The sequence below is a fragment of the Sinohyriopsis cumingii genome, chromosome 4 (assembly GCF_028554795.1).
Source record: "Sinohyriopsis cumingii isolate HCF-2022 chromosome 4, ASM2855479v2, whole genome shotgun sequence".
NCBI lineage: Eukaryota > Metazoa > Mollusca > Bivalvia > Unionida > Unionidae > Sinohyriopsis > Sinohyriopsis cumingii.
Window position 1 is genome coordinate 119731268 of NC_142964.1, and position 13609 is coordinate 119744876.

Genomic DNA, 13609 nt, shown 5'->3' on the forward strand with positions numbered 1-13609 from the left:
ATATATATATATATATGAATTTCAATTTGTTATTGATATCTATTGACATTGGGGTCGTTAATGTTTCAGAGTAGGGCAGGGAGTCAATTAGAAATATTGCAAGTCCTCCTCCCTTTCACCCATTGCTACGACTTTTGAATATGCCTGGTAAGTATCCGGATATTTTGGGTATATGTTTTGGATTTTCTTGTAAGTGTGTTTTCTGGAGGCAGATTATGTCAGGTTTATTGATTGCGTTATGGATTTTTTGTATTATTTTCAGGTAAGTTTTTGGACAGGCCTCTGCAAATCCATTGCCTTATAGTATTTTTTTTTTATTTTTTTTAATTTTTATAGTTGCGTTATTCATTGAGATTGGTGGTGGTTGTAGTTATGATGGTGGATTGAGGAGTAATTGTGAGTTTAGCATGATATGCTTCGGTCTGGGTACGATTTGACTTCTGTACGTTTCGGTTTGGGTACGTTTTGACTTGGGTACGTTTCGGTTTGGGTACGTTTTGACTGTAAACTACAGCAATTTTGTCTAAATTAAAGTATTGTATGGATTGATATTTCTGTGGAGCGAAATCACCGAGCATGTTATGGCCGAGAAGCGCAGCCACCACGACGAGATGTTCATGTATTATTTATAATTATTGTATTAGATAGGGTACTTCAAAGAGTACAATAGCTTCGATTCGATTTGTTCTCTCACTCAATGGCGTCATCATACCTACTTCCGGCATAGAGTGGGGTTCCCCCTCGTAAACACGCCAATAATTTAGTCCTACAATGTAAGACATAGCATGTTAATTTTGTTTTAGTGCTATGTTTTACTACCCATATAAAGGTCTTGTATAGCATGTTCCGAGTTGACTGACATCGGAACGAGTAGTCAAATTTTCAGGAATGTCTCACACACTTGACTGCCCATATCAACACTTCCACAAATTGATATGTAATTAATATACTTACTGTGCTGTTTTTATTCCGATGGAATAAAAATCTGACACTAGCAAATGGACGTATTTTCATGTTCCGTTGACATACATTTGAATTTGTTGAAATGCGACGCTAGTCGAGGTATGCCGAAGTATGTTCAAGTAGGTTCATGTGGAGGGATATGTTTCTTGAACGAAACAAAACATTGCTTACAGTTCCAATAGGCATAATATATATATATATATATATATATATATATATATATATATATATATATATATATATATATATATATATATATATATATATAATTTCTTTCGTTAAAGATTAATATTTCAACTTAACCCAATTTCGGCATTCCCGGCTTTAATCGCTTTTCAGCCAACTGAAATGTAGGCCAACGAAACTTGAAAACAGGTCCATTTCTTTTGTAAGAATTTGAATTTATTAGAGAAAAGACATCATAGTAAGTAAAGTCTGACAAAAACATTATAACTTTACTTTGTAGAAAAGCGTCGTTATTTTAGTTGCCAGTTGTGAGAGATATCCCTGAAAATTTGACTTTGTTACGATGTTAGTCGAGATCAAAACACGCTACACTGCGCCGTTAATTAGGCTCTAAGACCCTGACGCCCAAAACATAACTATCAGCGTCGAGGTCTTACATGTACGACTGGCTGATATTTATGAAATGAGAGTACTCTGCACCGTCGAAAACTAAAGGTGACATAATTTACTGTTCAACTAAGATTGTGTTGGTGAGTACAAATAAAAATTGACATCACGTGCTCGTATAATTGAAAACGATAATTAGCTGCCTCACTTTTAAATGGATGATCGCGTAATTCATATCTGCACTCTTTGATATGTCGCAAGTAACAAATGTCAGTACCAGACTGTCAACAGGTCACAGTTTCTAATGTTTTGAGCGACATCAGCTTGTATTATACTTTTTGAAATGTAGTGCATATGTCAGCTAATTACGATTCGAAAACAAAACACTTTACATTTGTTATTTCAATGAGATCCTGGACTAAATTGTACAAATACAGTAATTTGGTATATACACCCACCCACCTGTATGACAGTGTGGTCAGAGGCACATTTACTCAAGTAAATTAAATATTAATTTTTGCTCTAAAGTTTAATACTAAAATAGTTTACACAGTCTATTCAATCCTGACTGTTACATGATTGGCTCTTTAAATGCTATTAAAAAACTTACAGAGAAAATGATTGATTGCTGTGGCCTTGTACAATGATGGCCAGGTACTCAACTAGGTCAACAAAAGAGGACGTTGGGTCTATCATAAAAAATTAACATGCTGGTACAAATATGTTGGAACACATGCTGCTTTCTTTATGACATCCAGTGTGCAAAATTCAATTCAGTTTGTACTGGATTAGTCTGATAAATCAGACCCCCCCCCCCCCCAATCAGTGTTAAAACTGATGGATGATTTGCTGGTCTGATGTCACCTGTCTACTAAAATGTGCAATTTTGCTGCATGTGGATCATTCTGGAACACTCCTGCATAGAGTTTACACACTTAACAGTATTTGGTAACAGCCATATCTAGCACAAAAACTCAAAATGGCCACAAGACATTGTGTGTTATTCCACATGGATATACATGTTGCCAAACGTAAGATTTTGTCTGAAAATATTCTGTACATATCGCCAAGAAGATCCTTCAGCTGATAATAGGTCAAGAGAAATATCAGTAGTGTATAAAATGTACACTGATATATAGTGGACATATCTGTCTGCAAATGATTTGAGAAATCCTCAATTTTATGAATAGGTGCTATCAGGCACACAAATAGTCCATCTGTATCAGCACATATTTGGAGGTCTGATTTATTGGACCAGTACTAGATCACACCTTGAAGTTGACCTCGTCCAAAAATGTCATTGTAACTTAACAGTGATTTCTGATGTATGTATTTCTCAGGGCATGTAAATAATGACTTTCCAAAGGAGAATGGATGTATGAGGATCCAAACAAAAAAAAATAATTGCCATTTAAAAGTATCTGTAATCAAATTTTTTAAAAATGACATCTGTTTCTGAAATAGTGGGTTTGGAACACCTACATGACCTGAATTACTTTCACTATACAGCACAATGCACTATCAGTCTCACTGCGGTACTTAAGAACGCTGTAACTCATTTGCACACACACAATAACGATCATGTACAGACTCGATTTCCCTTTATAATACTGAATGAATGCCCACCCTAGTCTGTCACCTCAGTCAACTTAAACAAAGCTGAAGAGATCTTTAAGCTCATTTGCTCCAAAAATTCTTTCATATTTCTGAATGTTTGAGATTTTTTAGAACTCTGCTTCCAGTAAAAGAAAAGATTGCTCCAAATTGACAAAACTGAGAACTGTTTGATTTCAACTGGAGGTGGTACACTCTAGCCTAGCTGTCATGGTCAGGAACCGAACATTGTTCATCACACCACAGTTGGGCACACCTGCCATTAGACCAAAATGTTTGAGCCATCAAGGCTGATTAGTAATTGGCCTTGTATACCTTAAGTAGAAGGCATGCAGGTCATATTGGTGTTCAGTACCAATTATTCTGAGGTGTATGTCATTTGTGAAATTTGATTACAAATACTTTTAAATGATGATTATTCAGTTTATTTCATTCATCGTTGATCAATACTACGTTGAAGGTCATACTATAAGTGTGCTGGGAAATGCTTATATAGCAAAATCAGTGTTAAAGTACAAGGACATTTTGAATGAAGTCAAACACGATATAGGTTCTAGTATAAACTGTATTGAATGTTGTGCTATGGTGTCACAATGAAATGTCCTCTATTTCTCATTATGCATATTGCTTCTGTCTTCAAGTAGAGAATTGTCTGTTTTGTATGTATATTATAAATACATTTTTTTTCTATGAATGCATCATATTTTAATGCAGTGCATCCGTACTTGAAAGCGTATATGTTTAGATGAGGAGAAATATTCAGTGTAGTTTGGACACATGACTTAAGTGGGGAACAGCAGAAAATATACATTGTAATTAATCTGAACTGACATGAGTACCTTGTTTACAGTATTGTAATTACAAACAGGTAAAAATACTTAACCAACTGACACTTAACACATTTAAACTTTAATAGTTTGTAAAATTTCATTAGAAAATGACAGTCTAAAATATTTATATGCTATCTGAAATAGTCCCTATAACAAACATAGGAGAACACATGTATGGGTGTCGTCATACCATAGTGTTCATCCATTCAAACCACAGTGGTTTCTGATGAGTAACCCTAACTTTATGACTGAATGCTTAGGCATTTGATTCTAAATGAAAGGTGAATCTTTTGCACTGTTGCTTTTGTGAAGTTACAAACATGGAAAAACTATTTGCTTGTTCAAGTGGCAGTTGATAAACAATTTATACCTATTTGTAATTACAGTGGTATAATCTACGTACTGTAGGTACTACAATAATTGTGGTGTTCATCAACAATGAACTGAAGCATTTTAATTAATGGAATTGGCAAACAGGCAAGTACAATTATGGAAACATGGTGCCACACATGCCATCTAGGTACATCTATGTTTAGAAGGAGGAATTGTTTTAATATAACCAATCACATTCTAGCTTTGTTACAAAAGACCCATAATAATAATAATGGTTGTAATTATTTGTCTGCATACTCTTAATGATGTCATGTATTGATTGGATATTATTTGTTTTGTTGCCTTTTTGTATTGTCATGAAAAATTAGTGATGCAAAAAACAACCTTGCCCCTGCGTTGCTTCTAGAATTCTAGAACATAGCACTATCACATATATTTCAGTCCTAATAATTTTATATTTGAGGCTAAATCTTTTATCACATAATATTTAGACTTTGCTTTCTATGAATGGTATATTTATGTGCTCAGTGAACTACAAAAACAGAGTCTGTTGTAGAGGAAATTTTAAGACAACGATGTCTGACATTATCAGTATTACCCATTGCAGGTTGGCTTACAGTTTAAAACTGATTTTATGAAGAAAATAAATAAAAATGTGAGAACAGCACTTAAAATCTTCAAAATATATTTAGAAACTGCTTTCAATTGTTGTTTACATATAGCTGTTTTAAGTTTTTAAACACAAGTTGGTGTATTTTCATTTTAAAGGACAACTTTCAGAAACCAGGAAGTGATGACTTTTGTGGAAGAGTTGATTTTTAGTCAGTTATTAAAACACGTGCCTGTGAATGTTCAAGAGTTTATTTTATTGGTGCAATCGATATGAACACCTGCTATACATTTCACCTGGGGTTATTGTACTAACTACTTAGCTGGGTTGAGGGAGACTCTCAAAAATGGCATTAGTTATTGTCACTCAGTGTATATCTAAAACAAAATGACAGGACAAAATTATTTTCGCTTTCCTAATAGAAGAAGGCAAACTATAATTTTTTTCTGCAGTTTATTCACCCACTTCATTTTACTCACCCACTTTGTTTTACTCACCCACTTTGTTTTAGTCACCCACTTAGTTTTGGTCAACCACTTCAGTTCAGTCACCCATTTTGTTTCAGTTACCCATTTCATTTTAGTTGACTGCTCCAGTGGCCTAGGGGTTAGAGCATCTGCCTCGGATGTGGGAGGTTGTGGGTTCGATTCCCGGCTGAGTCATACCAAAGACTTACAAAAATGGTACTTACAGCTGCCTCACTTGGTGCTCAGCATTAAGAGGCAAGTGTTAGGACTGGTTGGCCTGGTGTCAGGATAATGCGACATGGTGGGACATCTGCGACATGATGCCCCAGTGCTAGACATCACTATAAACTGCAACACTGCAGACATCTTAGCGATATGACTGAAACATTGTTAAAGCTACATTAAAAATACAAATCACACACACACACACACTGATTTTAGTCACCAGTCACCCACTTCATTTTACTCCCCACTTCATTTTACTCACCCACTTTGTTTTTGTCACCCACTTTGCCTGGTAGCATGACTCCTGCATTAGGCACAAACACCACAAGACTGACTATATTCTACAAATTCTACATACAAAACAATTAGCACAAAATGAATAATAGCTTTCTTCCAATTTTGAAATCTTTTGGTATGAACATTACTAATGCGAATATTTTTATTTCAGCTTATTTCCTGAATAAAAAATAAAAAGATGACAGAGTATGGATTACAGGGCAATGATATTAAGTTTGATAACAGTGTTCTGAATCTGCCAGGAAATATCTTCACAGAGCTTTGTGAATGTTTGGATAACAATCCCATAGACACTAACTGGAGAGCTCTGGTAGCTCTTACTGATAAGCAATATAGGATCAGGTAGACTTTCTGTCTCTCTTGCTCTCCTCTTCTCCCCCCCCCCCTCTCTCTCTCTCTCTCTCTCTATATATATATATATATATATATATATATATATATATATATATATATATATATATATATATATATATATATATATATTGGATATACAAATGGACTCATTAATTGCTGTCTACAATCAGTTTATGGGAAGAAGTGTTTTCAGGTTTTACAAGAGAATTGAGAGATTTTTCTCTCACAACATAGTTTGAATCCCTTCAGCTATGTCTACTATGGTACACAGTTTTTTTATTTATAACATTCTTATCTTAATTTTAGGCATTTTTTAAAATTGTATCTTCTCTACAGACCTTATGAGAGGGAAAAATGGTCCAATGCATTGGATGAGGGTAGCAGTCCATCCTCAAAGCTTCTTACAGAGTTATCCAATCAAGGCATGACTATTGGAGAGCTTGTTGAGTACCTGGCAAAACTTCGGCTGGAGAAGATACTGGTTCATTTGAAAAATTATGGTATGACTTAGCATTTTAGTCTGTACTATTAAATTCTTGAGTTCTTTTCGTGTGTTTTATCTGGCAACAGTGTACAAAGTTCATCATTTTCATTCAAAATGTTGGTCCACATTGTTTTAAAAAAGAAATGTCTTTCAGTATCACATCTTAAATTAAAGTATTGCCACTTTGTATAAAGCAGAAATACTTTGAAGACATTTTAGTATTTTTGAATGAGAAAGCGGCTTGGTTTTATATTTAAAAAATTCATGGTTATGAATTGGACTAAGCAGTGTTTGACTGCTGCCTTATTTCATTTTGTTCTGCCTATTAGTGTATCTACTTGCTTATAATTCAAGTTCAACTCTGAACTGCACAGACCCAGATATGCCATCACACATTGCTTTAGCAGATGCAATTTGTTAGGAGTTATCAGTAGAACAAACATCATAGATCCTGATCTGCCATGGTGTTTTGCAATGGTAAATCAGGGTCCATGTTTTATACATATGGACATCATTTATAAGCTGGTATTTACAGTAACTAACACCAATCTTCAGAACCTTTAGAAGCTTGATGGGAAACAGTTTAAAATTATTATTGTTTTCACCTGTGACAGTTTGGGGTCCTTATCTCATGCATTCTGTTTTTGTTGTGAAGTGTTGATATGTTGCCCACCAAAACTGGTTGAGTGCTCTGGTGGCCTTGCAGTTAGAGTGTCTGCGGGAGGGTGCAGACTTGAACCCTGGCTGAATCATACATGAAGACTTTTTTAAAAAAATGGTACCTACAGCTGTCTCACTAGGCACTTGGCCTGGTGTCAGGATAATGTAACTGGGTGGGACATGATGCCATTGTCACACACACCTAAAACTGGTTTGCTGCAACCTTTTTTCAAGGTTTATTCAGTCTTACTGTCCTGGCTCTGAATCTAATATCGTTGTACCTATTGTCACCCAGTTCACTGTTATTGTTTTTTGGGGATGAAAAATATGTCTTGCACCAAAAGTGGGTTACCGTTACATTAACCATCTTTGCAAACTTTATGTCTTAACATTATGTCACTGGAGTTGGATTGTCTTGTATGATCCAACTTCCTTACAACTCCAGATTTTGTAATGGCTTTTCCTCACTTTACTTTGTTCTGATTAGGGATCTGAATAAAACAGAATATGGTTGATGATATTGAAAAAACCCCAAATATTTATCACCATTACTAAAATCTTCTGCTTCCACCTCCTTCTTATTAATATTTTAATAAGGTACAGTTCTTTATTTTATTGGGTATCAGTTTTCATGGTTTTGTACAAGTTTTTGTTTTCACTGTACATAAATTCATGGATTTGGAAAAGGGTCTTATTTTTTACACAAAAGATCATTGTACATTGCTTTGCTGCATCCAGGAAGTCCAAGAAAACTTGTACCCCACATATAAAATGGTGAATTTATGATTCTAATAGTAGCAGCAGCAGTAGTAATGGTTAGTAGTAAATATAGTATTAATTATGTACTGTCTTGTTTATTCAGTGTTGTTTTATGTTAATTTCAGAACCTATTGTCATTCAGAAGCAGCCTTGCAGTGATCTGGAACTACAAGAGGGAGGTAACTTGCTCTTGGAGGTGGTGGCCACTGGATTCCCCTACCCCCGCTATCAGTGGTTCTGGTGTGCAGATGGTCAGGAGGACTTTGTAAAACTGGGAGGCATGACAGAAAATGTATTGCAGATTAACAGCATCAGGTACAGTACATTGAAACCCATCATAGTAGGATTGTTATAAACAGTAGATCAGGGCTCGTGTTTCGAGGATTGCGATCGCTTTCATGAGCCATCATGCTCCTTAAAGATTTCCAGATGTTGCTTAGCAAACTTCTCAGTTTTTCTCCCAGATTTCATGGCAGTTGTCTTTCACAAATACTGTTATGATGACAGGTTTCGCCGTTTTGATATTTGTTGTTATGTGCTGTAAATGATGATGTCATAAATATTTAAGGAGAGAGAATAGCTCTCCTCAACCCTACCAGGAGAGCTGTTTACAGCTGTCCTGCATTTTTCAAAACTCAAGTCCTGGGACATTAATCAATGAAGGAAAATAGAACTTCTGTAAACCTCTTTTCTCCTTTCATAAATTTAATTTCAAATTTCACCTATTATAAAAGACACCTGTCAATAAATGATTAAGTTAAAATAAAGTACTGTAAATTCTTGCAATGACCAGCACGTAACTTGAAAATTTAAAGAAATTAAAATTATTTGAATGATTCCAGAAACTCTAAGAATCCCGAAGAATGTTTGCATAATGTGAACAAGTCTTTCGTCCTAAAACTTTCCCCATGTATCATCTGTTTATTGTCGAAAATTGTAAATAGTACCTGGAAATATGAAGCAACCTCACCAAATTTTCAGCTTGTCGTAAGAAGTCATATATTTTTTGTTAAATTTTCTTTCCAGGCAATTGTACATACAAATAACAATAAATAGCAATATTCAAAAATAATTCGATCAATGAAAATGTTACTAACACCAACTGGAGGCAGCACTTTAATAAACAAATACCAATAATATGTCAGTATACCATTACAGCTATGTCAGTATACCATTACAGCTATGTCAGTATACCATTACAGCTATGTCAGCAAGCATTGCTGTGTGAACCTAAATAAGTACTGACCATGTTTTGATATATGACTTGTGTAATATTTATTGTATTGTTGCACTGAATTAAAAGCTGACTTGCTTTATATTATCACATTAATTATGTCTTTTGTGTCAAATCTAAGAAACGTGGTGGAGTAAAATAAAAGTTAAAAGATACACAATCCTACTTGTGTATGAACTAGAGATCACGATTGTGTGTCAGGTCAACTCATTCAATGGATCATTCGAACACTGTTAGAAATATAATTGCATAAGTAGACTTGTAAATTATCCTACTCTTTTACAGATGTGAGATTTCCTCAAAGATGATAAGTTTCACTGTTAGTTGTAATGACATCACGGCATCATTGTACAGTCTAATAAAACAGTGTTTAAACATTGAGTTTTGATGTTGATGGTTGTTTCACGAAATTAATGTACTAAGGTGTAGAAAAAGGAATCTTGTTTGGTTGTGAATCAGTGAGAACAAAAAGCAGTGATGTAATACACAGTATTTTTGTGTATATGTTATGGTTGTTGAAACCAGTTGGAATAATGTTAACGATAATTCAGAGGTTGTGTATCTTGAAAATAAAGTTTATTTATTGAGAAAAGCAATCAACTTCGTTCATAAAAGCAGTTTATTGACATTTATACCCACTCTTATTCAGCCATTAAACAGCACCTTTACCCCCTCCCCCGTAACATACAGTGTGATCGCATCAGTTCTGATTTTATTGGGGAGGTCTCTTGGTGACTCACACCCTTGCTGATAGGGCAGTTTATCTTTTTGGACCCATTGTGTGCAAGTTATCGAGGGTAAGGTGTAGACTTAAAATATGCATATTAATTGTTCTGGTATATCATTGGAATAACACAATTGAAACAGAGTATTATTTAACTGTTTTATTGAATATTTTATATGTCATTCCCTGTATGAATGAAACCTGAGGGCAGTGCAGTAACATATGCTACTTTGCTGTTTTTGAAGCTCATGCATACATGGGGTGATTTCATTCAGCAATGAATGAAACTGAGTTTGTTAAAGAAGATGAAATTTCATGTAGTCAGTCAAACACATTGAAATATGGGTTTTAGGATAATTAATCAATATATAAATGCAAATTTAAGATAGTTATGAAAGGATTAGCCAGAACAATTCCATCAAATGTTTAGTGATTATGATTATCTATATTTGCTGTGATGGTGGTGGTAAATTAAAACTGTGTAGCATGTGTCAGGATTATTGCAAATGTATTGTGGCCCATTGGTCTTATATTATTCTGTTTCTTTGGTAGGTACATACTGATCACATTAACATTGTGAAATTACTCTCTGCTTCCTCTGACAATGGCCTTCCTAGGAAGATGTAAAGCATCTTTACAATTACATATCATTACAGTTACATATCATGCAGATGATAGGAAGTGACTCTTGCAGATTGACTCCCCTCATTTCCCCACTAGGTGGCTACCTATACGATTTCCTGTCATAATTACAACACAGTAATTGTCTTTACTTGTACAGTGCATTTTTCATTATAACATTCAAATACAATAAAATTCTAATTTTCCTAATGAAATTTATCTGGTTTATAAGCACCATATACATTCTTTTAATGTTTGCAGAAATGCAAAAGAGTATTTTGAAGCCAGTGTAAAAGTTTGACAAATCAGAATTTTTTTGTTAGTGCTCTGGTAAATAATTTAGGAAATAACAATTGATCATTTAATTTTGAGCTTTACTGGTCATAGACCTCTTTTTTTTTCTGAACATGAGCACAAGTTTGTTATTGCTGCTTCTCCTAATCTACATGGAGGACTGACATGAAACTTTAACATGCATTTATCCCCTGGTATGGTTGGTTCTAAATGAAAAATGCTGCTGCTTGGACATCCAATATGGCTGACTTATTGACTATTTTGAAAATTTTGTTATCTCTACTCCTCTTGAGTAAATCACCATATCAGTACTGGCTTTTCATTGAAAGGCTTCTTATAATGTCTAGTTGGTCCTAATTGAAAATGGTGCCAGTCTGGTGGAAAATCATATCAACATAGAGTTTTTACCAAAGGACTTAATGTCTAGTTGGTTCTAAGTGACAATGGTACCACTCTGATACTTGCAAATATGGCTGCCATAAGAGTGGCCATCTTGAAAATCTTGTTATTGCTATGCGTTTGAAGTGGATGGTCTTATCAACCTGAGGGTTTCCACTAGAAAACATTTTATAACATCTTGATCCTAATTGAAAATGGTGCCGCTTGGGAACCAGTATGGCTGCCATAGTAGCCATCTTGAAAATCTTGTTATTGATATTCTTCCATATATTCTGCTAATATAGTCAAAAGTAAACTCATTTCATATAGTGGTCACTGTTCAGATGGACGTGAATATTAAATCATTGTGCTGACCAGAGGGCATGATTGATTGGTGGTTTCACAGCACATTAGCACATGCAAGACTATATTGCAGAGAGAATGTGTGTAACATTTCTTGCCCGGAGATAGATTCACTTAGGAAGCTGACCTGGGCTTGTCAGCAATCTATTTTTGGGCAGAATTCAAAACCAGCACTCTGTTCTTGGCCAGGATTCAAAAACCAGCAATCTAGTTCAACATGAAAAGTACTGAAATCTAGAGGTTTTTTAAAATCAGTATTAATAAAATATTTGTGCACATATGCAGTGATTCTATCTGTTTTATCCACAGAGGTATTGATTCACTTGTCTGATATACTCTCATCTGTTGTTAATCTCATACAGGCGTGATCAGGCTGGTGCATACTGTTGTCAGATTCACAACTGCGCTGAACCAGATCAGTGTAAATTGACAGACTACAGCATGGTGTGTGTCAAACCTTGCCAGGAACCACTGCCTTGTAATTTTGGTATGTAAGTCACTATAATTATGATTCATTTTCAGATTTCATTGGTATATGTTCTTGTGGAAAGTGAAATTATGGGAATTAAGGAAAAGTGAAATTACTTAACTGTTGAAACTATAGAATATTTGAATAATTGGACTTAATAACAAATTTAAGTCAGTACTTTAGATCCAGTATTCATTAAATCTAGTTTTGTTCTGATTTGGATAAATTGTATGAATTGTAACAATTTAAACTTTTGCAACCTAAAGATCAGCATCTTGACATCTCATTAATTTTGTTTTTCCACTGCTCACCAAAGGAGTTTTATCAGAACTACAGATACGAGTGAGGTAATCTAAATTGGGAAAATTATGTGGAACAAAATATCTCTGGTATTAACATGTACCATATGTAATTGCTTATAGGTCTGATCCAAGTGCAAACTGCATGGACTCATATCTGCCATCGTATAATGTGCCAGCAGATATGGATCCAAGCAGCTTGCTAGGAGTAATCAGTAGAACAAAAAACCTAGACCCTGATCTCCAGGCACATTATGCTGCAGCAGATCAGGATCTTTGTTGTTTGCGGACTGACTTGACCTATAAGCAAGTATATATGGTATTTATTGTTTGCAGTGGACCCAAGTTATAAGAGAATATAAGTAATATAAAGTCTTAAACATGAATATTGGGTCAGACTATTAATAATAAAGTGTTCCAGTTGGGATTTTATGGCTGGAGTACATTAAAATGTTGGTTTTGACGTGATCTGATGAATCAGTTATGTGTTTAACTAACAATTCGCTATTTTATATCCTTTTATTACATTTTCACTTTATTTTATTCCAGCAGTGTAAATGTATAGCTTATCATTTCATAGAGGAAGACGGTTATAGTGTCATCCTCATTGATTTATGAAGAAGTGTTAGCTTTTGCAAGCTAACTTTTGTCTTATCTGTAGTAATAGCATATTGCAAGAATAATAGAATATGTCAAATGCAGTTAGTGAGGAATAGGAAAATCCCATCCAAGGGTTAAAATATGTCGCATACAGTTAGTGTGGAATAGGAAAATCCCATCCAAGGGTTAAAATATATCACATGCAGTTAGTGTGGAATAGGAAAATCCCATCCAAGGGTTAAAATATATCGCATGCAGTTAGTGTGGAATAGGAAAATCCCAACCAAGGGTTAAAATCTATTGCATGCAGTTAGTGTGGAATAGGAAAATCCCATCCAAGGGTTAAAATATATTGCATGCAGTTAGTGTGGAATAGGAAAATCCCATCCAAGGGTTAAAATATATCGCATGCAGTTAGTGTGGAATAGGAAAATCCCATCCAAGGGTTAAAATATATC

At 34.8% G+C, this 13609-nt stretch overlaps 1 protein-coding gene across 2 annotated transcripts in view; it reads left to right on the plus strand.

Moving 5' to 3' along the window:
• Positions 1-1306: 1306 nt before the first annotated feature.
• The window catches only part of LOC149802001 (mucosa-associated lymphoid tissue lymphoma translocation protein 1-like), a 67942-nt gene continuing 55639 nt past the window's right edge, over positions 1307-13609 (plus strand). The window contains exons 1-5 of one of the 2 annotated variants that reach the window (XM_089956396.1): positions 1307-1387; positions 6064-6254; positions 6603-6766; positions 8295-8484; positions 12146-12270. In XM_089956396.1, the coding sequence (XP_089812522.1) occupies positions 6091-6254; positions 6603-6766; positions 8295-8484; positions 12146-12270 (643 nt within the window). In that variant the 5' untranslated portion in view covers positions 1307-1387; positions 6064-6090. Of the gene's footprint in view, positions 1388-1537; positions 1680-6063; positions 6255-6602; positions 6767-8294; positions 8485-12145; positions 12271-13609 lie in introns of those variants that run through there. The other variant, XM_089956395.1, reaches the window with a different exon arrangement.